The sequence below is a fragment of the Myiozetetes cayanensis genome, unplaced genomic scaffold (genome assembly GCF_022539395.1).
Source record: "Myiozetetes cayanensis isolate MyiCay16 unplaced genomic scaffold, myiCay2020 scf5-8, whole genome shotgun sequence".
Lineage (NCBI taxonomy): Eukaryota > Metazoa > Chordata > Aves > Passeriformes > Tyrannidae > Myiozetetes > Myiozetetes cayanensis.
In genome coordinates, this window is record NW_026087742.1 from 2577356 (window position 1) to 2599576 (window position 22221).

At 40.8% G+C, this 22221-nt stretch overlaps 1 protein-coding gene across 2 annotated transcripts in view; it reads left to right on the top strand.

The window, feature by feature from the left end:
• Positions 1 to 22221, top strand: part of EPHA3 (EPH receptor A3) — a 183041-nt gene that overhangs the window by 155340 nt on the left and 5480 nt on the right. For both annotated transcript variants that reach the window (XM_050333637.1, XM_050333636.1), the window contains exons 12-15: positions 673 to 734; positions 2971 to 3180; positions 10398 to 10547; positions 12492 to 12685. In XM_050333637.1, the coding sequence (XP_050189594.1) occupies positions 673 to 734; positions 2971 to 3180; positions 10398 to 10547; positions 12492 to 12685 (616 nt within the window). The remainder of the gene's footprint in view (positions 1 to 672; positions 735 to 2970; positions 3181 to 10397; positions 10548 to 12491; positions 12686 to 22221) is intronic.

The following is a 22221-nucleotide window of genomic DNA, read 5'->3' on the forward strand; positions in this document are numbered from 1 at the left end:
TTTGTGCGTTAAACATCACCGTAATCACTTTAATATTTGCCTTCGTTGCTCCCCAACATGTCAGAGTTTCATGTAAGACTTGGTTATGTTACAAAATACCCCAGGATAGGAAGAACGGTTTCAAAAACTGCTCTGAATATTTTTTTTAAAGATATTAGAGGAATTTCAGGGACACAGGGCTGTTTCCTTAGAGCTCCCATCCAGGTTTGTGCTGCCAGTGATCCCACCACAGCAGGAGCCAGGACTGCTTGGAAGGAGGGCTGGCCTGGAACATAACCACGTCACAGCTCTGCTTTTCTTCCCAGTGCCCTGTGTTTTATTCTGCACCTTCCTTTCCATCTTTATCCCCACCCCAGCATCTTCCTCAGCTCATAATACTGAAGCTTCTCCTCAAAGCTGCAGCTTCCTCCTCAAAATACAGAAGCTAAACAGTTTAAATGCATTAAAAATACGCTCCCGAGGGAGAGGGGGTTTTGCTGTTGGCCTCAGTGGGCTCTGTTTATTCTCTCCCTTACCTGAGGAATGTATTTATTGTGCCCATGCAGCAGAGCAGCGTTCCATGGTCTTTGCCACCTCTGTTGTGCAGACCAGGGAGAACATTTCTGAAATGCTTGTTTTTACTGGTCATTACATGTTAATTTTGAATGCCTTACCCCTGTAATCTATTTGCAGGTAAACCAGTTATGATTGTTACTGAATATATGGAAAATGGTTCCTTGGACAGCTTCCTCCGGGTGAGTGCAATAGGAAACTCAATGGTGCAGAACTGGCTCTTGTGCTGGATTTACTGCCACTCTGCTCTGATTCATCATCAGCTCTTGTTGCCTGGTAGTTCATTATTTCCATTTTGGTTGGTGTGTGCTGTGATGTGCTCAGAAAAGCCGGGTTGGGATCCTCAGGTCTATTTTGACTGCTTGCAGTAAGCATTATTAAAAAGCAAAGACCATTTTGGTTTCACTGGTTTATCAGATCCATCAGAAATGAACAAAACAGAACAACATTCCGGCACACAAAGAGGAAAATTGTTTTTCTGAAGGTTGAATTACATCTGTAATGCACTTATGCTTATTTGTTGGCAGCCTCTGTGTCTTAGCAAGTGGTTTCCAAAATGAACGGATCTGTGGAAATTTTATCAGTAAACCAATAGTACTGAGTCAAAAGCTCTTTCCCTAAATATGAAAAGTTTAGGGATAACCCCATACCTGAAGATGTTAGAAATGTTCAGCTAGCAAAGTTTATTGGCCTGTTTTCTTTCTCTAACCTTAGGCACGCTAATAATGTTGTTGATTTATCTTTGTTTTCTGTCAAAGTTGGTAGCGAGCCTAAAAAAATTTGAGCGCTCCCCGTGTCACCCGAGATTTACTCGTGGCAAAACAAGAAGTGCAGAAGAAATGAAATCCCATCTGAGGGGAAACACTAGTTTAATTTTAATTTGTTAGGGCAAAACTCAGCTGTGGCTGGGAGACTGCTTTGGTTCCGCCACGGTTGACTGACATTATCCCCCAAATTTGTAACATTGAACTAGACATTTAACCCCAAAAGGCAATACAGTTGTCAACCTCAGTTTCAGTATGTACTATATATGTTATGGTGTCCACTGGAGCATGTAAAATGCATATAAATAATGTGTCAGTGTGGCTGAATGCAATATATCCCTGCTGAACTATATATATATTTTGTTTAGGCTTAAGATCCTTGAAGAAATTCCTCTGAGGAAAGGAGAGTAATTTCTGACTGTACAGAACAGTTGTTCGGCTCGTTCCTTCATTTGAGTGTGATTTTCTTGTTACTCCTGGTGTGTGGAAGCATAGATAAGAAGCTTGTGACTCATTAATATCACTGGCCAATTAGGGCATATAACCCTTTTAATAAATGCCTTTTGAAACTTGTTAGTTTGCTTTCCCCATTGCCATCTGAACATCTGATTCTGTTCATGTTCAAAAACCTTCTGATTTCTAGATAAACCTTTTGCAGGGTCTATAAAAATTCTCTTCATGGAGGGGAATTCTGAGAGACTCTTTAGGCATTCCGCTGCATGTATTTGTCCAACATTTACGGTGCTGATATTGCCCCTAAGTGTACTAATCAAAAATGAGACGAATGCAATCAGCCTTGCAGACTGATTCGTGTGAGATCACCTCACATGGCAGAGCCAGCTCCTGTGCATTTCATAAAATTCTGGAAGCAGCAGAAGGAAGACTTGGAGAGGTGCCTGTGATGATACATTTACAGCACTGGGGGAATTCATTTGAGAGCCACACTGTTGTCCTATTGTCTATGTAACTGTGTACCGATATCAAAGCTGGATGTTAACAAACAGATTAGTGGAAGCTGGGAGATTTAAACCATGCACCTAGAAGGGGATGATTAGAAATATATGCAACCAGTGGTGTCTAGGCTAAGTCACAGTGTGTTTTAATTTTTTTTGTGTTCCTGAAGTTGAGGAAATATTTGAGGAATCAGTTTAAAGTTAATGGAATTTGAAAGCCACTGACTCAGCTCAGCATTTGCTTTTGTTAAAAAAAAATAATTCTTGTGTAATAGAAAACATTAATTAGTCTGTTGGGTAAGGCTGGGATTTTCACTGAGAATTCCTGTGGCCTTTCAGGGAAGCTGGACATCTGTTTCTCCAATGTCCTGACACTCCAGTCTCAGGAGCACACACGACTTTCAGATTTATGTGCTGCTTTCACACATCTAGGTCCCATCTAGAAAATTAAAATTCTGACAGCAGCAAGAAGGGGGAAAATGAATTTTTTTTTATCTGAATTGCAAATCTGTCCCCCTTCCCTCATCTGCCTGGGAGATGATCCCCCTCAGCTCGACGTGGTTCCACGTGTGGCATTTAAATCACAGCGCCTGACTCGTGAGCTCTTCACCGGGGGAGCTGCCAGGGGCTTTGCCAAAAGTCCTGTGTGGGGTAGGAAAACATGAGCAGCCTCTGAAATGACATTTCCAATGTTTCTCCAGAAGCACGATGCCCAGTTCACAGTCATCCAGCTGGTGGGGATGCTCCGAGGCATCGCATCTGGCATGAAGTATTTGTCAGACATGGGTTACGTCCATCGAGATTTGGCTGCTCGTAATATCCTCATCAACAGCAACCTGGTGTGCAAAGTCTCCGATTTCGGTCTCTCTCGTGTGCTGGAAGATGACCCAGAAGCTGCTTACACCACCAGGGTGAGTTTCTGTGTTTTCTTCGTCCTTTTAAAATTCTTGTTGGTTGTGACAGAGACTGAAATGTGATTGGGGGGTCCCTGAGGCTGTGTTGGAGAGGCCAGAGATGTTCAATAAACCAGAAGCTCATCACAGCTCTATTTTTGATTTCATCTCTTGGAGAAGATAGAAGGTGAAAAATATAATGTCTGTTGGTGGACTACTTTTTTAAAGTATGCAAAATTCTTGGCTCAGCTTGTTTCTTCTGGATGTGTAAAGGAGTGAACACCATAATTAAGGCCTGAGTTGGTTTGGCACCCAGTAATCTAAAACTTCATGTGTGCTTCGAGCATGTTTAGTTGCACTGCTGATTTAACTCCCACACAGTAAAAAAAAAAAAAAATCCTACCCATCTGGGTTTTTTGTGTGTCTTTTAGTGTGATGGGACATATGTGTGATTGGATCTTACTGATATCACTGTTCTTCAAGGGTGTATCAGTTCTACCTGCTGTTGTACTTCCAACTGAGTAAAAACTTAAGTAAAACAAAAAAAATCAATCTTGCTTAACAAAGTAATAAACCTCCTGTACTGTCTCCTTCTTATATTATATGTACCAAATGTTACCTTTCATTTTTAGTGATACCAAGAAGAAGACTTAGCTCTGTGTTATCTTTAGAGAAGCTTTTATCAGATAGGGGACTGTCCACAGTGTAGTCTACTGCTTGTTTCTTTTCTGAATTTCATCCAGTCTGAAAAGCTCCCTGGAAGTTACAGTGTTAGCTTGGGAAAATTTCAGGAAAGCCACAGTGTCTTCTGAGTACATTTTTGCTGCACCTCTGGTTCTCACCTGAATAACACTCCTGGTTTGTTGTGGGAGCCTTTAGCTTTGTGTGCATGCATATTACACTGGGATATCTGATTGTTCCCTTTATTGCTATTGCAAGTGGGTTTTGTTAACTTTAGGAAAAGAAGGAACGTTAATATCCAGTATTTGCATTGCTTCTGGTAATCATCTCATCTCCACTGTACAAACCAGATTAGGGTGTATCAGCACAATCTATAATGTGGATTTTCTGGGGCTTCCTTCATTCCTGAACGCTGACAGGAGCAATCAGTTCTTGTGGTAGTTTCATTGCTGTCTACTTCATGACTGAAATAAAATTAACACGTGACAAATGAGTAAAGAAACCCTAGCTGTTTTCTTACCCATTATATACACGTGCATTTATAGATAAATATTTGTCAATCATACCTTCATAACTTACCAGGCATAACGACTCTATTCTTTACCTGACCTTTCAGTGTTTTCTTTGACATCTGATAGGCTTTGTCATGTTGTATGGAATATGCAACATATAGCACTTTGGAGAACTGTCTGCAGAGATCTGTCGTGGTTAATATAAAGAGGCATTAGTAGGAGAAAGCAGCTTTCATGCCCAGTATAGGTTCAGCATTAATAATAAATATTCACAGAATGCAAGGATTACTCTGGAGAAAATGACCTGCAGCCCAGCCAGAGGTGTATTGCTGAGTCAGATCCTTGCCTGCTCTATTTTTAAAAACTCTTGTGAAAGCAATGGGTATTACTGTCCCCAAGGTAAACACTTTTAAGCGTAGTATTTTTAGTATTTGTCTAGTCACAGATTTAACATCCCTCCCCCAGGAGGTACTAAAGCAATTACTCTGTGTCCTGCCACCACTGCCATGGGCAGTAGATTGATCTCCCCCTTAAAACACCTCCTTAGATGCATGGAGGATGCTGTTCTCTTCACCCACATCTCTCCATTTTTTTTCTTTTCTAAACATTTTTTCCCAAATTTGCTGTTCTTGCTGGTCTCCTTCAGATTATTTTCAATTTCACCACATTTTCCTTAAATGTGGTGCCCAAACAGGGCACTAATCTGGCCCAGTACCAAGCACAGCAATATTTATCTCGTGTCCCCTCTTTCCTAATCCTACCTGCCTCTTTGCAATTAGACAGTGAAATCAGATGGAAACAACTATTTTGTGAAGTGTAATCATCTGTGTTTAGTAAACTCCATCTGGCAGTTATGGTGTATGTGCAAACTGCTGCAGGAAGATCCTCAGGTAATTAAAACCTTCCAATACAACCCAGTATAAATCCAATTTCTTCAGAAGTCGTTGCTGTGAATGTACCTCTGCCACATCCTGGCTCTGTGAGGAAAACAAAGCTATTTGCTATGCAATTTTTGACCTAATTTCCTTTGAAGTGAGTCTTGTGTACTTGTCAAGTGTTTCCACGGGGTATGTTTGATCCCCAGCTTAAGCAACTGGGGACCACAAGTGTGAAAGAGCTTCACTCCGCTGGCAGAGAGCTGAGTAGTTCATGTTCCTGCTGCTTAGTCACATCACAAAGCACAGGACCATTTCCTAGGCTGCTCTCAGTGCATTTTGCAAGCCCTAATCGTATATAAAAAAAAAGCCAAGACAAAAATACTGACACTTTTTAAAACAATGGCACCATCCCAGACTATTTCATGCCTAAATATGGCACCATCCCAAATTATTTCATGCCTTTAAAAATATGGGGTGACAACTACTTTAGAAGATCTTTGAAAAGACCAAAAAAAAAAAAAAATCTAAATTATAGCTACCATTTCAAACATGAAAGAGTTTGTGTTATATTGATGGGTACAGACTTTTCCTCCCCTCCACCTTTTCCTGCTCCCAGCTGCCCATTTACTGTCAGTGTTACTAGGCAAATTTACAGAGTTAGCTGCAAAGATGGAGGGTTCATATATTCAGGCTTCTTTTCCACCCTTATTTTCCACCTCTAAATGCCTAAGCCTGAGAATGATCCCGTTGCTTTAATTCATAATTGTGTGTGAGGATTGATCTGCCCCCAAGAAGCCCAGTCAAACCCCCCAGGTTTTCAATCCACACCACCGACTGGGGGAAATTTTATGCTGTGCTGTTCTGAGAAACAATGTCTGAAGCTTTGCATAAAGGATATGATCATGGATCCTTTTATATCTCAATACTTGATATATCCCTTTGTATATCAGTGCATAATCCGTGATATCCGTGCTATTGTACGAGAAGCAAAGATCACAAGCTCAGATGTGAAATTCAGGGTGTTGGGAGAGACTTTCCTACCTGACAGGGTCTTTTTTTGCCTCCTGAATTATTGTCACTGACAATGCCACAAAAGGCCTTGGGCAGCCTGGGGTCTGCCTGTTAACAGAAGCAAAGCCAGGATGAGAATCAGGCTTGATTGACTGTTTGGATTTTTTGGTGGTTTTTTTTACTCAGTCTTCGTGCCTGAGGGGATGTGCTGTAATTATCTCCGTCCTCCATATCTATTCACTTTTAATTGAAAGGCCAAGATTGTATTAAAATTGTCATTGTCAAATTGATCTGTTTTATCCTTGTTATTTTTAGATGTCTGTGTGACAGGCGGGTGGACTAATGACACAGCATGAAGTGGAAGTAAATTTAAACCATCACACTTGTAGAGGGACTGTAATTATGTCTCCCAAAGACATAATATTTGGGTAATCTGTAGAGAAACTTTGCATAGGTAGCTACATCACTGGTATTCATGCCATTTCAATGTAAAACACTGTCCAGTTATTACCCTTGCATGGATAACTTCTCATTAAATGTACATCACTTCTAAAAATCCTGTGCTTGGATGGCAAGTATTCCAGTAGCCTGCAGCCCCAGCTAACAGGGCCAGAGTGAGGAGGGTAAACCCACTGTAATACAGTCTGAATGTTTTGAAGGGTGTGACAGGAAGGAAAGCCCCATGAACTCTCTTGCCTGATAAGCAAAAGGGAGAGAAAGGGTGCTCTGTTATCACCGACTACTCAAGGAGGAGATAACTTCAAGATAAAATAATCATTAGGAAGGAGCTGACAAGTAGCATCAGATAATTTTCAGACATGTGAAGAGGGTAAGTCAGGCTCGTCTCACTCATATGATACTCTTGTTCTGTACCAGCAAGTTACCTCCTGAACTATCCTTTGTCCTGGTGTAATGAATTAATGCCAGGCTTTTGCCTTCAGGTTTTTCTGCGAGGTTCTTCTGGTCTATTCTGTTAGAATCCATTTTTCTTGATCCCGTGGCTTAGGTGCCTGTGGCAGTCACCCTGTAGCAGATTATAAATCAGAATACTGGAATGGGTTATGAGGCCCTGGAAACAGCTGCATTGTGCTGGAATGCCAGACGTGCTAGAAATAAATCGAGGACTTCATTGGCTTTGGATGAATTATGCTGGCCAGGCAGCAATCACAGCTCCATCTACAGCAGATAAAACTTCAGGTTACTGCTGGCTCACTGATTTCAAAGCCCAAGAGAGGTTCTCTGAGCTGGGATTCTGGGCTGCAAGAACAAACTCCTACAATTTCTAATACTAAAGCTTTCTTTCCACTCAAATTCAGGCGGCTTCTTTGACTCCGTGATAAGCACGGCCTGAAAGGGGGAGACCACGACAAAAATGTATAAACCCTGCATTTATCTTCAGAAAATAATCACTAGATATATTGCAAGTATTAGCAGGTGTCATCACAGAAATTTAAATGTTAGGAGACTGGGGAAAAGGGGGATAAAAAATAAGAGACAAGGAAAGAAACACCTACGGGAGCTTAGTTTTTCCAACTCTCTGGTCTAGGAGAAAGTGTTTGGGTTTATTTATTTATTTATTTATTTCTGTATAATAACTAACTAAATAAATATTTATTTATTATGTAAGATATCTTTGATACTGGCAAAGGATATTACAAAGAATGTCCTGATTTCTGGCAAAGCAGAAAAATGTTATATTTGTTCAAAAGAGTTGATTATTTCTCAAAAATAGGGTAGAGAAAGGCATTTTCTAATGCTGTGAATGATCATGGGCTTTTGATTTTAGAACAGAGTACATGAAATACAGCAAGAACTACAATTTTCAAAGCTAATGGCAGTAGAAAACTATGCATGTAGTTTGATAAAACTCTTCAGATTTTTTGCATATATTGATATTTGAACATCTGCTAAAACATGAATGTTGCATAATCCCTTGGGGGCAATTGTTTTTGTGTTAAAACGCTTATTTGTCCAAAAAGTATTTACCAGGCTTTTTTTATTGTTGTTTTTAAATTATTCAAAAATAACCAAATATAAGGTTGACATTTTTATGATAAATTTGGGAGCAGAACGTCAAAACTGAAGTATTATACTCTACTCAGTAGCAGTTGATTTTTTTTAAGTACATTTTAATACTCTTCTTATTTTTGTCTTGTTTATGGCAATGCTGCATGTATCTGTAGGCTTGTATAGGATTACAACTGAGACCTAGCACAGAAAATTTGAAAGCCACTGACTCCTTGTAATGGAATTCAGGGTTGATGCACTTTCCTTTTTCACCAAAGCTAAGCCAGAAGAACTTTGTTTCATTGAGTTTGTAATCTTCCTGCAATAAAACAGACCCAACATGTTAGGAGACTAATTAAAGTCAATTTTTTGGTAAATTTGTTTCTCCAATTGCATAAATGATGTTTTACAAGAGATTACAAAGGTACCTCTTATCAAATATGATATTTCCTGCCCTGGTCTAAAGCACTCATATTCTAGCCCTGAACACATTTTTGTGTGTGGTATCTGGCAATGATTTCTCTAGGGTTAAGCAAGAAGAGCTTCATTTTTGTATCTTGACATGAAATCTAAAAAGCGAGCCTGAAACCACCAGTGGAAATTCAGTTTTTTAGAGAGCAGTATTCTGAAAACTCCAAACTTGGGCCACCTTGGCCTGGCAGATGTGGTGGGGGTTCTGTGTAAATGTAGGATATGGCATTCCCCCAGAATTGGCATTAATGACTGGAAATCAGAGTTCACTATTAGCACGTGCAGAAAAAAGGTTTGAGAAAGAGATATTGATTTCTTTATCAGCTCAACATCTAAAACTGTAAGAGGAGTTGTTGTGAAAACACTGGGATACAGGAGAGCTTTCCTTGGACTCACTAAGGGACCCTGGCCATTTGTAAAGAGAGTATCATATTTCTTACTAATACAGTCATTTTTATGTTCTTGGTAATGTTCTGGAGCAGCACTGAGAATGGTGAATAAATTTATAATGAATAGAAAATACAAGGCACTTTTCATGACTGAAGAACATCATCTAATAGTTCTTCATCTGGCTTCAGTGATAAAATGGTGGTTCCAAATACAGTCATTTATTTTCTCTGTCCTATTTGTTGGTCCCATGTCTAAATTCAGTGTTTACTAAATTTTAAGGGTTGAGTGTGAAATGAAGGTTTTCCTTTTGGTGGGGAGCCTGATAAATAGAATGGGATGCATGAAAACCATATGCCAAGATAATTCCCTCCCTCACCTTTGCCAAGCCTCTAAATCATCTATAGTGACATTTTGGGGGTCTAAATTATGGCCTGAGTAAGGCCTGTCTGTGTTACTTACACCTAATTTAATTTTGGCAATATTAGCCATTAAAATGAAGATGCTCAGGCTTCAGTTTATTTAGACTGTATTCAGGTTTCTAATTAACACTAATAATGTCTGCATTTCTATTGTTAACCATGCTAGTCCCTGTAAAGCTGGTGAGTGTCTGGCTACCCTCAGAGCAGGTACACTTTATGGGAGTGTAGGCAAAGCATTAATATATTTAAATCTTTTTTTTCTTGCTGTTTACTCAGTGAAAATATGAGCACTCCCTTCCCACACAGGTTACTGTGAGGACAGGTGTAGGATTGTGGTATAGTGGGGATGGAGAGGTGCTGCAAATAGCTAGTCTAGAGTGAAACCTTCAGAATATATTCTGTACTTGTTGTGTATTCCTAGAACAACTGGAAACAACTTCAAACTCTTCCAGTTTCCTGTATTCAAATGTATTCACTCCAGAATTTTCAGTCACAAGTTTTGCACCGCTATGTTTTAGAGCTCAGTTTTCTCATGCCTGACTCACAAATCAGCACTGAAAACCTCTGTCAGAGCTGGCACCACTAGGAATCGTCTCTTTCCTCTAATTTTCATGTTTCAGAAACTCAACCTGAGGTTGCTTGTGCACATTTAACTAGTTTTAACCTGGTGGCCCCTAACCAGAGAGAGATGTTCCCCCAAGTGCAGTGTTAATTGTACTGGTACCTTCAATTCTGGGGTTTTGTTTGGGTTTTTTTACACCAATATAATAACAATTGAGAATCTCAGGGATAAAATAGTCAATCATGCAAAATCATATTTGTTGCAGTGCTGTCAGATAGAGTGTGTTGTTTTGTTCTGCTCCCAGGGGGGCAAGATTCCCATCCGATGGACGTCCCCAGAGGCCATCGCCTATCGGAAGTTCACGTCGGCCAGCGACGCCTGGAGCTACGGGATCGTCCTCTGGGAGGTGATGTCTTACGGAGAGAGACCATACTGGGAGATGTCCAACCAAGATGTAAGTGTGGATGTCATCTGAGTGATGCTGTCAGGTAAAGAATCGAGCTGGGAAGGGAAGCGGAGCGTAACGAGAGCAGGTGGCTCCGAGTTTTGGATGTTGACGTTGAATGAGAGTTGGAGATGAAAGTCTCCCCTCCCTGGTCAACTAGAAGTTCATTACAACTTAACAAAGAGCCACCATCTTTGTAGCAGGGTATTTTGGAGCTCTGATAGGGAATTTTATCACGCTGGTGGTTTTCTGTAGGATGATTCAAAGGATTCCACTGCAGTGAGGTCACTGCCTTTTGCATTCCTTAGCTTATTGTTAGAAAGCCTTCCTAAATTTCTGTTGATCCCCTTTGGTTCCACTCGTATAATATGCTGGAGAAGTTTTCTGTAGATGTCAAATACACAGAATAAATTGCTCTTGGCACTTGTGAAAAAGAGAAGCAAAGCATTTCTACTAAGAGTTTAATGAAACCAAAATGCTTCTGGAAGTAATCAATGGATAAAAAAGAGTAGAGTGATCTGATTAGACGACTTCCAATACTGGCTTCTTTGTTACATTAGTAAACTGTCCAAGCCTGCAATCCAAATGATTAATGGATCTCTCCCTGGTTTTTTTTAAAGAAGCATAACATTTCCCCAAATAAGATTTTTATTATATCTATTTTTGATTCTTTTTTTCTGTTGCTTTATTAATTTTAAATTTATTCCAGGGGAATTACTTATGAACCAAATTTTCTGAAGTGCAGTCATTAATACAAATAGATTTTCCAAGGAGTTGATATATATTGTTACTAGCACTAAATTTAAAGAAAAAAATAGTCCATAACAGTTGTAGTCAGACATTTTCTGTAGTACTTTATATGAAACAAAGAAAAAGAGAAGAAAACTTTCTTTCAAATGAATACCTCTGGAATCCAGGTCTCTGCAGAAAACAATGCTTTTCTATTAATTGGTCATGAACGTTTTCTCTATTGTTTGTGGAGATGAATGTATCCTGTTACATGGGCTGACATACCACTGGAATGCCTGTAAGAATATCGCATTAAAATCAGAAACAGAAGGATTAACCTATTTATGTGCCTCTCCTTCATGGCTGCTTAAACCATAAACTGTTTCCCTACCCCTGTTCTGACTCAGAATAGTTTGTCCTGCTTTTCAATCAACTGATCCAGATAAAAAGGAAAGATTAACAGAATAGGGCTTTGTCATTTTCTACTTTGAATACACTGGGGTAGGCCTGATGAAGAGATGTTAGATTCTATTGAAAATGTTGTATTAAAAAGCTTCTGAACAGCATAAATTCTGAACTAGTCTTGTGTGTGTGTGTGTGTGTGTGAAGTTTTAAAAAAATATAGACAATCTGGACAAATTTTATCAGTCTGAGAAAATGATACAAGAACTAGGCTGGCACTGCCCAGTAGGAAGTGTGTAGTTTTCCTTCAGGTGAGTTTTAACAGTGTTTTCTGGCTTTGTGAGATCATCCCCAAGATCTGCCTCTGGGTTCAGGATGTCCCCTGAGAGGGGAGGTTGCTTTTCCGCAGGGTAGGTTGTTCGTTCTGCTGGTTTTTGGGGGTGCAGTGTCCACTGGAGAATGTGGGAAGTGTGTGCTGAGGAGAGAAATTCAAGACCTTTTGAAGCTCGGCAAACTTAAGCAATCACCCGCTAACTGCAGCTTTTTGTTTGTGGATTTAGTTCAACTGAGTGTGAGCTCTGGAGATCCTTTCTACACACTCACCTTCCTCAAAGTCACACCCTGTATCTTAGCTCCCCTCCCTCTGTGTCTAATCTGCTGCCTGGTTTACTTTGCAGATAAACCAGAGGAGGCAATTAGTGAATAAACACGTTTGTTTGAACACGGGGATGTCCACGTTAATGCTCACAGAACTGATAAAAGCGAGTCAAGTCGGTTGTTAAGTGCCTCGAAGTTCTCAAAAACCTTTTCTCCTTGCTGCAGGTGATTAAGGCTGTGGATGAAGGGTACCGCCTGCCGCCTCCCATGGACTGCCCAGCCGCCTTGTATCAGCTGATGCTGGACTGCTGGCAGAAAGACAGGAACAACAGGCCCAAGTTTGAGCAGATTGTCAGCATCCTGGACAAGCTGATCCGCAATCCCAGCAGCCTGAAAATAATCACCAATGCGGCGGCAAGGTGACACGTTGCTTCTTACAACTGCACGTACATAAACGCCCTTGATCTCTTCGTTTTCCATAATTAGGCTTTGTCCACTTGGTTTGCTGCCTCTTCAGCTTTAAACTGTAGCTGTTTGCAATCTTGAAGGCTACAGAGTTCTTCCTGGCTGCTCCTCCGGGGGAAGGATTTGACGTCGTTATCATTTTTATTGTTGCTGTTATTTTTATTAATTATTTGCTATTACTTGTCCAGTTTGTGAAAAGATTTTATGCTAGAGATATGGAACCTAGTGTAAGATTGGGCAGAGTTTTTTGAGAAAAACAGAGATGGCAGATTTGGCCATCATGGGATCTTCCTTTTCCTTCTGACCTTTGGTGGTGTTTTAAGTGCTTTTAGTGTTCCATAGGTTACAGTTGGTCATGTTCCTTAGTTACATTCTTAATTGGGTCCAAATACACTTTTATGCTTTTCTCTGACAAGTCACCTTAACTTTAATCACATTAATAATCTTTTTGCTTTCAGTAGGACTCACAGACTTAAAAATGCACTTACTTTCCCTGTTAGATTATATGTGTTAACGAGGAATTAACTTTCAACCTGTGCAGTATTCCTAATTGCATAAAAACCATTCATTTTTAATCCTGTTTTTTCAACACATTCTGGATCTTCACTACAATGAGATAATTCTTATCTCGTTGAGAGAGAGCAGCTGAAGAGTGTATTGACACCTGAGGGCATAACGACGATGAAAGAGGAGCTTTAGTTAAGTAGGGTTAAAGTGAATTGCTTTATACAATGCACAAAATGTCATACTCTTACTGAAGTGATGTAAAAGATGTGAAATTGCCTCCTTTTCCCTGCCCCCTGGTTTTGTGTTGCATCCTGAGCTGGAGACTGACGGTTCTAATTACCTCCTACTGCCACTCCAGAGATGAGAACAAAAATATATTGAGAGAATATGGCTTGCACACTGATTGTGCATCAAACATTTGTTTGGTGAGCCTTTAACACGCAGTAAACCAACATGCTTACAGAGGCAATTATTTCTATTACCTGGAGGTAAGAGAACACAAAAACAACACAACACATTTTGGGGAAAAAAAACCCCAAACTGTTTAAACGCCATCGTCTCAGTCAGGTACATTTCTTCCAAGCATCTTGGCAAAGGATTGGTGCAAATCTTTATTTTATTGGGACATACTGCAGCCTTCTGCTGAACAGGGGAATTGGGAATCGTAACTATCTAGTTTTGGTTCGGAGATTTGACTGCTGAAACCAACGCTGCATATTTTGTGTCCCAAAAAGAGGCAAAATATTCTCTGTTTACTGTCCTTGCAGTTACAGGTTTGAACCACAGCAGAGCTGAAAGCGATGCTGAACCATCGTTTTCATTTGCCTCTTCGTAGCCAGGAAAAGCTGATATCCTCCAGTGGAGACCAAAATTCAGTCTGAGCACTGTTTGCACCTGGCTGGGGTCTGTGCAGGAGCTCCACAATGTGAAATTGTTCTCTCCTGTCTCTCTCTTGCTCTCTCTGCTCCTATTTGGACCGCAACCATTGTCAGGATAGACAGATCTCAAAGCTCAGAGGTGGCTGAGAAGCTGCCTGCAGCTCTGCACCCCATCCACGTCCTGCAGAGAGGCACAGATCTGGGGCAGGGAACGTGCCCTCCTTCTGCAGCAGGAGCCAGCGGTGCTGCTGGCCAGGGGCAGAGCACTGGGAGGTTCAGCACCACTTTTTTTTTTTTTTTTTTGGACGGACTGACAGAGAAAAATGAGGAAGAAAAACGAGAAACCAGACTTAAAATGGGTTTGGGTTTTGCTGCAGCCTTGTGTACAGAAATAGGTAACTGATACCAAAGGGTGGCGAGTCAGGGCAGCTCCTTGAGAAGGAGGCACAGTGGGATTCTTGCCAAGACTCTCCTGCTGTCAGCAGCCAGAGAGGGACAGGCATCACTGCAGGGGTAAAGCACTCAGTGACTCAGCCCCCAGGGCTCAGGGGATCACACCAGCTCAGATGGCTGCTCTGGGTTGTTATCTGAGGCTGCAGCACCTCTCTCCTCCTACCCAAAATAAGCAATTAATCTCAATCATGGGGGTCCCAGCTCTCTCTTACCCGTGTCTGTGGTGCTACTGGAGGAATGCTAGAGCTTTATGCCCACCATATGCTTGTAGGTGTTCAGAATGGACTTGGTCGAGGAAAACGTTTAACCTGACGGCGTCTGTTGCAGATGTCTCTTCTTACAGATTTTGGAGCTGATGTTTGTTTAAAATACAGCACTGTTGTATCCTATTTGAAAACATATTGCTGGAGGTGCATAGGATATCCCTGTCCTCTGGGTAGGCTGCTGTTAACTGACCTCAGCTGAAGGATGTACTTGAGTGTACATCTGATTCCAGGGCACAGCCCAGGCGTGTTTTACACTAATACCCCATAGGAATAGAGGAGAGGAGTCAAAGCCTTCAATTCTGTATTTCCTTTTCAGTTTTCTACCCCTTCAGGCCACTCCATAGCATCTAATAACTCCTTGATACCCGAGGGGATGTCTTTTATCCTCATTGATCCTCGCTTTGCAGACCGTTCTACGTGCTTTTGAACCTTACTTTGACAAAAGGGTTTTTGTAGCCTCAGCATGGCAAACGTTTCATAATACCTTTCCCAGTGCTGTGATTCATCTCAAATTCACATTTTTATTGTTATTATTATTTCCTTATTTTTATTCCTTGTAAAGTACAGGGTATGGCTGATTTCTTTCTTACCTGTCCAAATTCACTTTTTAATCAGGTGACCACCTTGAGTTCTTTGACAGAACTGTGGGCACATGGGTGTCTTGTGTCCCTCAGGCTGCCTGGAGTTAACCAGCCCTGGAAGGGGCCGTAGGAACAGAGCTCAGTGCAGGTCCTGCGGTTTTCTAAAGCACAGCCTCATGGTATTTTTATTTGATTTATGTCTTGCTGTTCTTTCCTGTTTTCTGAACACGATGTTCATTTTTCCAACAGAGTCCTTGGATATCTTCAGGGTGGAAGTGAGTTCATAGCTCTTCCAGTTTTGATCAAGTTCATTATTTTTCTCCTCGAGCTTATGTTTTTTTTTTTAGTCCACTGTGTATTACTTCACATTTGTGAGCATTTCTTACAGATACAAAGCAGATGGAAAGTTTTTTTAACTCAAGCTAGAGAGTCAGAATCACTTCACCCACCTGCTGGCAAGTTGGTGAGGCTGTGGTCTGAAAGGGCTTATTAGCTGTTGTTTCATTTGTGTGGGGGAAAAAAAAATTTAACTTGAACCATGCAACTGGAAATACTTTGTGTATGAATCTTAAATGGACTCATGAACTTTTCTTTATCTGTTTCATACTTTTTTCACTTATATTTCTGATATAAATATATGTGTGATGGCTCTCAAGAGTTAAAATGGATCCCAAGATGAATTAAGCTGCCAGAAAGAAGATAATGTGGTCTTGAGGTATAAGGGCTGTGATACAGAATTCAGGCAACTCAAGTGCTGTGGCAGCTTTCCTTTCGTTTGTGTGTGTGTTCACATCAGTCATGTAAGTGGAACTGAAGGCATTTCGTCTTCATGAACCCACTATAAAACAGGGATAACCCAGTTAATGCACAGCCTCTGCCCACAAAAAACATTTGAAAAAAAAATATCCCATGAAAATTGTTTCTGATTCCAGCAGGTCACTTTTAGAAATTCTGAATTTCTAAAATTCAGACCAGGTCTCTGATTGCAAAACTGACCCAGAATCTGCACCAAAAAAACCCCAACCTGCTCCTGTATTTGCTCTTGTTTCCATATAAGCTTTTGGCAAAGTGAAAGTCAGTGCAAGCATTGCTGCTGTTGTTTCTTTAAACCGCAGGCACGTATTTAGGAGAAGAGGAAATAATTATATTGCCAAAAAGGGGGGAAGAACACCTGAGAATTCAGGATATTTCTGTATTAAGTGTCTTTTTGTTTATTTCTAGCTGTATTAATAATTATGTCTAAGTGCAGAATTGCAGGACTTTGTCTCATGTATCCAACCCAGAAAATAAGCAGCTGATGGTCTTCTGTGTAAAAAAAGGTCATCATTTTTACGAGTTGCTCAGAGTTAACAGCTGGATGTTTTAATTTCTTTGGGTCCTTGTGGAAAATGCTGCTTATTTCGCATTGCAAATTGAGGATCTCAGAGGAAGGAGGTTTCAGTGGGGTGTTTATGGTTCAGTTCTTTATTCTCAGCTCATACCTGAGCCCAGGCATCTGACATGGAATGCCACTGACACATCTTGCTGCTTACGTGGAGTTCTGTAAAATCATCTGATGATTTTTGTCCACTCATTAATGAACAGTTCTCAGTTTGGAAACACAGCTATGAATCGTTTTGCAAAACCTGTTGGACCTCTGTTTATTCTGGAAAAAGTCAAAATTTCATCCATTTCAAAGGCAGCTTCCTTATTGGGGCTTTTAAAAATTATTATTTTATTTAGCTAACTTCTCTGTCTCTCTGACAATTTAAATGACATTTCTCACAGGAGAATTAATTAGCAAGTTTGCCACGAGCCTTTGAAGATGAAGGTGTTACTTACAGGCTAACCAGGAGCTGTTAATAGGATTCAACATCTGTTTCTCCTGCCATGGAGCTGCCTTTATTAAGAAATCCATGGAAAAGACATGTTCAGCAAAGGCAGAAAGCTTCAGTGAAGCCATTTGATTCCATCAAATCAACCAGCCAAACTGCTATTCAGTCAGTCTTTGGGTTTAAGATGCTTTCAAAGAATTAAAAAATCTCTGTGTTCCTAAGTTTAGAAACTTCTGAAGCCGAGTTTTATTTTGTAGTTTCAAGTATTAATTTCAGACCACTGGTCTTTTTGGTTGATTCTTCCTTGGTTGAAAATTCAAGTCCTACTACTGTTGTTACAGCTAAGACTGGAAAAACCAGAAAGTCACTTATTTCCAGAAAAAGCAAGGTTGAAATTCTTTCCATGGAGCCCAGAAAATTTAGGGGGTCGGGGTGAATTACTCTTCCTGATGAAACCACAAAAAGCGTTCAAAAATGTGTATGAATAATTAATTCCTCGTACTTCCTTTGATGTGTTAGCAAGTTGTTTACAACCCTACCTTGATTCTGTGGAATTTGATGTGTTGTTTGAATTATTTGCTGGACTGATTTCCCTGAGAAGCCTTTAGACCACCTGTGATTTGGGAGTAATTGATTGCAAGTGTTCACTGCTAAACATGTGCTTTGTTGCCTGTCATTGTGCTGCTCTCACTGGTGTCGCTCTCCAACATCCAGGGGCAGTGTCTGCAGCTTAAAATTCGTAGTTTGCCTCTCACAAAGTTTGTTTCCACTTAAAATCTGATGATTCAGTGGAAATTCTCTGGTGTTCTAGCTTGGTAGGGTATTAATGAAAATCGAACTCAACAAGGAGAAGCGAACGGGCCAAATAAAAAATTCAGGCTGCTCCTTTATGCAGCATAACCCAAGCCCTGTTTTTGCAAAAATATTTGCAAAAAAAAAAAAAAAAGTCTATTTGTATTGGCTGGAACATTCCCTTTGTTTGGTCATTGAGGTCAAATGGCTTCAGATGCTTGACATATATTGCTGACCTGCTGTAATATTGTTTGTTTGTTTCTCCCTGTTGGGAACCTCCAGGGTGAGGGGCTGAAGGAAGGAGATTCCAGTTTTACTTGGAGGTTTTCGGGGAGGGTTTAGGCTCTGTGGTTGGCAGGACGTCTGGCTTTGGCCAAACGCTGTGGACAGCAAGATTGTGTGCAAATTTTAAGCTTTGTTTAAGACCCAACAACAACATAATCTCTGTCCTAAGTCAGGCTGCTTGCTCTGAAAGAATTCCAGTAATGAAAGCCTGCAACACTAGCTCTCTCTCTCTCTGAAGCCCGTTAAACATAAAACAGTTAATTTATGGAGGGGGGTGGGGAAAAAACTTTAACTACAAATCGCAAAGGAAAATGGAAGAAGACAGTAAATTACACTCCTTGGTGTCTAAACATAGTTTGGATTGTGTGGGGAATCCAGGAGTCAGACTGAGGGGGTTTTTAGGGACTTCTTTTAGCAGCCAGAGACAGAAAAGCCCTGTTTTCACCTGATTTTCCCAGCAGTCATTAATATCAAGCCTGGGGCAGACACGAATCACACATTTTTCCTTCAAAGTTGGGAGCTGCCAGGGCTCCCTGTTATCAGGGACAGTAAAACATCTATTTGCAGTTTCACACTTCTAATTTGACTCCACTGGAGAGAGTCGGGCAGGAATTTACAGCAGACCAAGTCGGGTATATTTGAGTGTGAGATTTAAATAGTAATTCAGCTGGATCAACAGGTGGCCTTGTTGTGAGGGATTGCTGTTTATCCTGATTTTGAGGGGTTTTGTTCTGCTGCTCTCAGCTCTCTGTGCTGGGTGTGCAACACGGAGCCCTCGTTAGACTTTATGGCCATTCTGTGCTGGAAATGCCGGGAAGAGAACCTGCCTGATGCCACTCATTCTGCAGCAGAAGTCTGGAGAAATTTACAGCCCAGCCAAATGTGAGATAGAAGGGCGAGTCATTCACGCCAAGGAGCCAGAAAAGCATTTTAAGAGCTCTCCGAGGCGTTTTTCTCTCCCTTCTTCTGAAGACCCTGTAGGCTGTTCTAGCAGTAATGACTGGTTGCTGTTAAGGATCTTGTCAGTCAGCTACACATCCCAGGAAATAGCCATGTGCCTGTGTTTCTGTGCCTTTAAAATAAATTTCACAGCTTAGGCTGTATTATGAAGAAAAAGAAAACCATCTCAGCCATGTGGTGATATTTTTTTTTTTGCCTTCAGCGGTTAGGTGTTGGGAAAAATTAAATTAAGGAGCGTTGATACACCCAGGCATGAGATTTATTACCCCACCAGGATGCTGAAAAGATATAAGCCCCTTAAAAAGCATGTTCTGAGGGGCAGGTGAAGGAGTAGGGAAGACTGAAGGACTGACCTCTGGGGCAGCTGAAATGTTATTTGCTCATTATTTTAGAGGAAGCTGTGGTAAGTTCTTTTTTTTCTAACAAGCAATGTGGAGCTGGAAATCCAGGATGACATTTAGAGAGGTGTATCATCATTGTTTTCTCTTTTGGTTTTTTGCATTACCCCTCTTCATTTCTCCAGCTCTCCTTGTGCTCCAAAGAGTAGTGACAGTCTTGTTATTTGAGAGTGTACAAGCATCATATGAAGGCCCTTGGGAAAAGCAAATAGGCCACCCTAAGAGGTGAATTACATTTTTGGGGGACCAAGTTACAAATTCTGCTAAGAATACCTTAAAAATGGGCACCAAGAGGTGGAACTCCAAAGACTTTTCTCTTTAAGGTCCAGGGATAATCAAGTAAACATTGACTCTCCTTGGCATGTCATTTATTTCCTAGTCTCCTGTTGATATACACATATGATTCTGATTGCTGTAGAAGATAAAACTAAAATTTGCTTTCCATGCCACCTGTTGTTTTTGGGGTTATTTTTCTCTTTGGATAGGAGATGGCCTTCTTGTTATTAGACCTGAATTCTGTGCTTCAGCTTGCCATGATCATAGAGCCCATAGGATTTGTGTTCAAACCAGGCTCATAGCTTTGCTCCCTCACAGGGAGCAATTTCACTTCACAAAATCAGCTTTTAATTACCTAAAATTTGCCACAGGAAATTACTTTATGTTTGTTTTTTATAAATGCTTTCCCCCTTAAAAGAAATGGACTGTGGAAGGGAAAGCCCAGATTTAAAAACTGAAGGTTGGTTGTGTTGTCTGGAGGAGGAGATGGAAAGAGAGGGGCTCCTACGATGCAGAGTGGATACAATACAAGGATTGTGTGTGGACAACTCCTCTGTGTGTTTGCAGAGATGCCACCCTTCGTGCAGGAGAAGTGGCAGGACATTTTTGTTTTCTCTGTCTCAGTTCCTGGATTTTACAAGTGAGTGTATCTCTCCTTCTTGCCAGGCAGCTGCCAAGCAGAGATGACGTCTTCATGCTTTATCGGGCTCTAATTATGTTTTCAGTGGTCTTTGTTGTTACCAGAGAGTGCAGCAAAAGTTTCCCTGTGCTGATGATGATAAACTGTGGTTCTCCTCACTCCTGCAGATGGCTCAAAGGTTAATTCCAGCTGTTAAAGTAATGGGCACATCCAGAGGAAGCTTTCAGCAATAACTGGCATCTCACTGTTAAATTTGTCTCTCTAACCTGAGTCTTGCTGATTTTCTTGGTTTTGTTTTTGAAGGCAGCACGTGTCAGTAAACACAACTGCGTAGGTAGACACACAGGATGAACAGGATAGAAGGTCTTTCCTTGGTAGGGTATATCACAGTCAAAGTGACAAAGTAAAAAGAGTTTAAAAAAAAAAATTAAAAAAAAAGGAAGGAGGGGAGAGAAGAAAAGATTTAGAGAAATGTTCTATTTCGCTTCCCCTGAGCAAACGTGTAATTTCCATGATTTCTTTTTAATGGCTCTCTTCTGAAACCGGTAGGTCCTGATTTATGCAGAGCTGTAAAAGATCAGGTGGAGCCCTGCAGGACGCCGTTTACAGCTGCACGGATTGCAGCCCGTCTAATTTGTCTGGTAAAGTGTGAGCTCATGGCGCACATCACCCGGCCCATAAATTTCGGTGTTCAGCCCTTCTGTCTTGGGGCTGGGTCAGGGGGGAAAAAAAAACCTGCCAGTGTGTGCAGATGCTCTGAAAGCCCAGCTTTCCCCTTGGTGAGCGTGAGGAGACATCGCAGGCTCTTCGTAGCGAGGCAGATTCCTGCTCGTCGATAAACAGTCCAGATGTCCTCTCTCGAGGAGGAAAGTAACTAATTTTTTGTTTGGATTCCTATGAGAAGAAAAATGATACTTTACGGTGCTGGTTGTTCTGAGGTCACTTGCATTAAAATTAGGTCATATTTTTTTTTGTCATGATGATACTTTGATCCGAGTAATAAACCTAAAAGCTCTTTTGGGCCATTCTTAATTCCTAATCCTAGGGACCTGTTCTATTTCAACTTGTTTATACTTTCCTTTTTTTCATTAGTGATTCTTGAGTCAGACCTTGTTTTATTAGACTTAAGTTAAAAAAGCATACTAGGCTGGGGAACAAAAAAAAAAATCCATGCTTTATCATTAAGAGCACTTCATAAATACTCTTAATTAATGTCTTGGGATTCCAGACACTATATCCAGACAACTATAAATAAAAACCATTGGCTCTTCGTGGGACAAACAGTAGTCAACAGACTGCAGGCATTACAGCTACTGATTAAAATTATATTGGGCATGATTATCAAGGCTGAGCCTTTAACTGGACTGGAGGGTGTTTGAAGCTGGGTATCAGGGAGGTTTCTAAGATATGGTTTTAAGCAGGAGAACAGCACATGAAGTTGTGCTGCTTCTTCTGTCCTCAGCTCAGTCTTTGTGTCAGTGCAGGTGTGCTGTGCTTTGCCTTCTTCAGTGTTTTGAGGGCAGGGCAGGTTTCTGGTGTCTTCTGTTGCCTTTTTTTTGTGTTTCTTACTGGTTTTTTCATTGTTGTCTCTAACAGAGAACGTGGATACAAATTATGGCAGTTTGGAATCCTTAATGAGC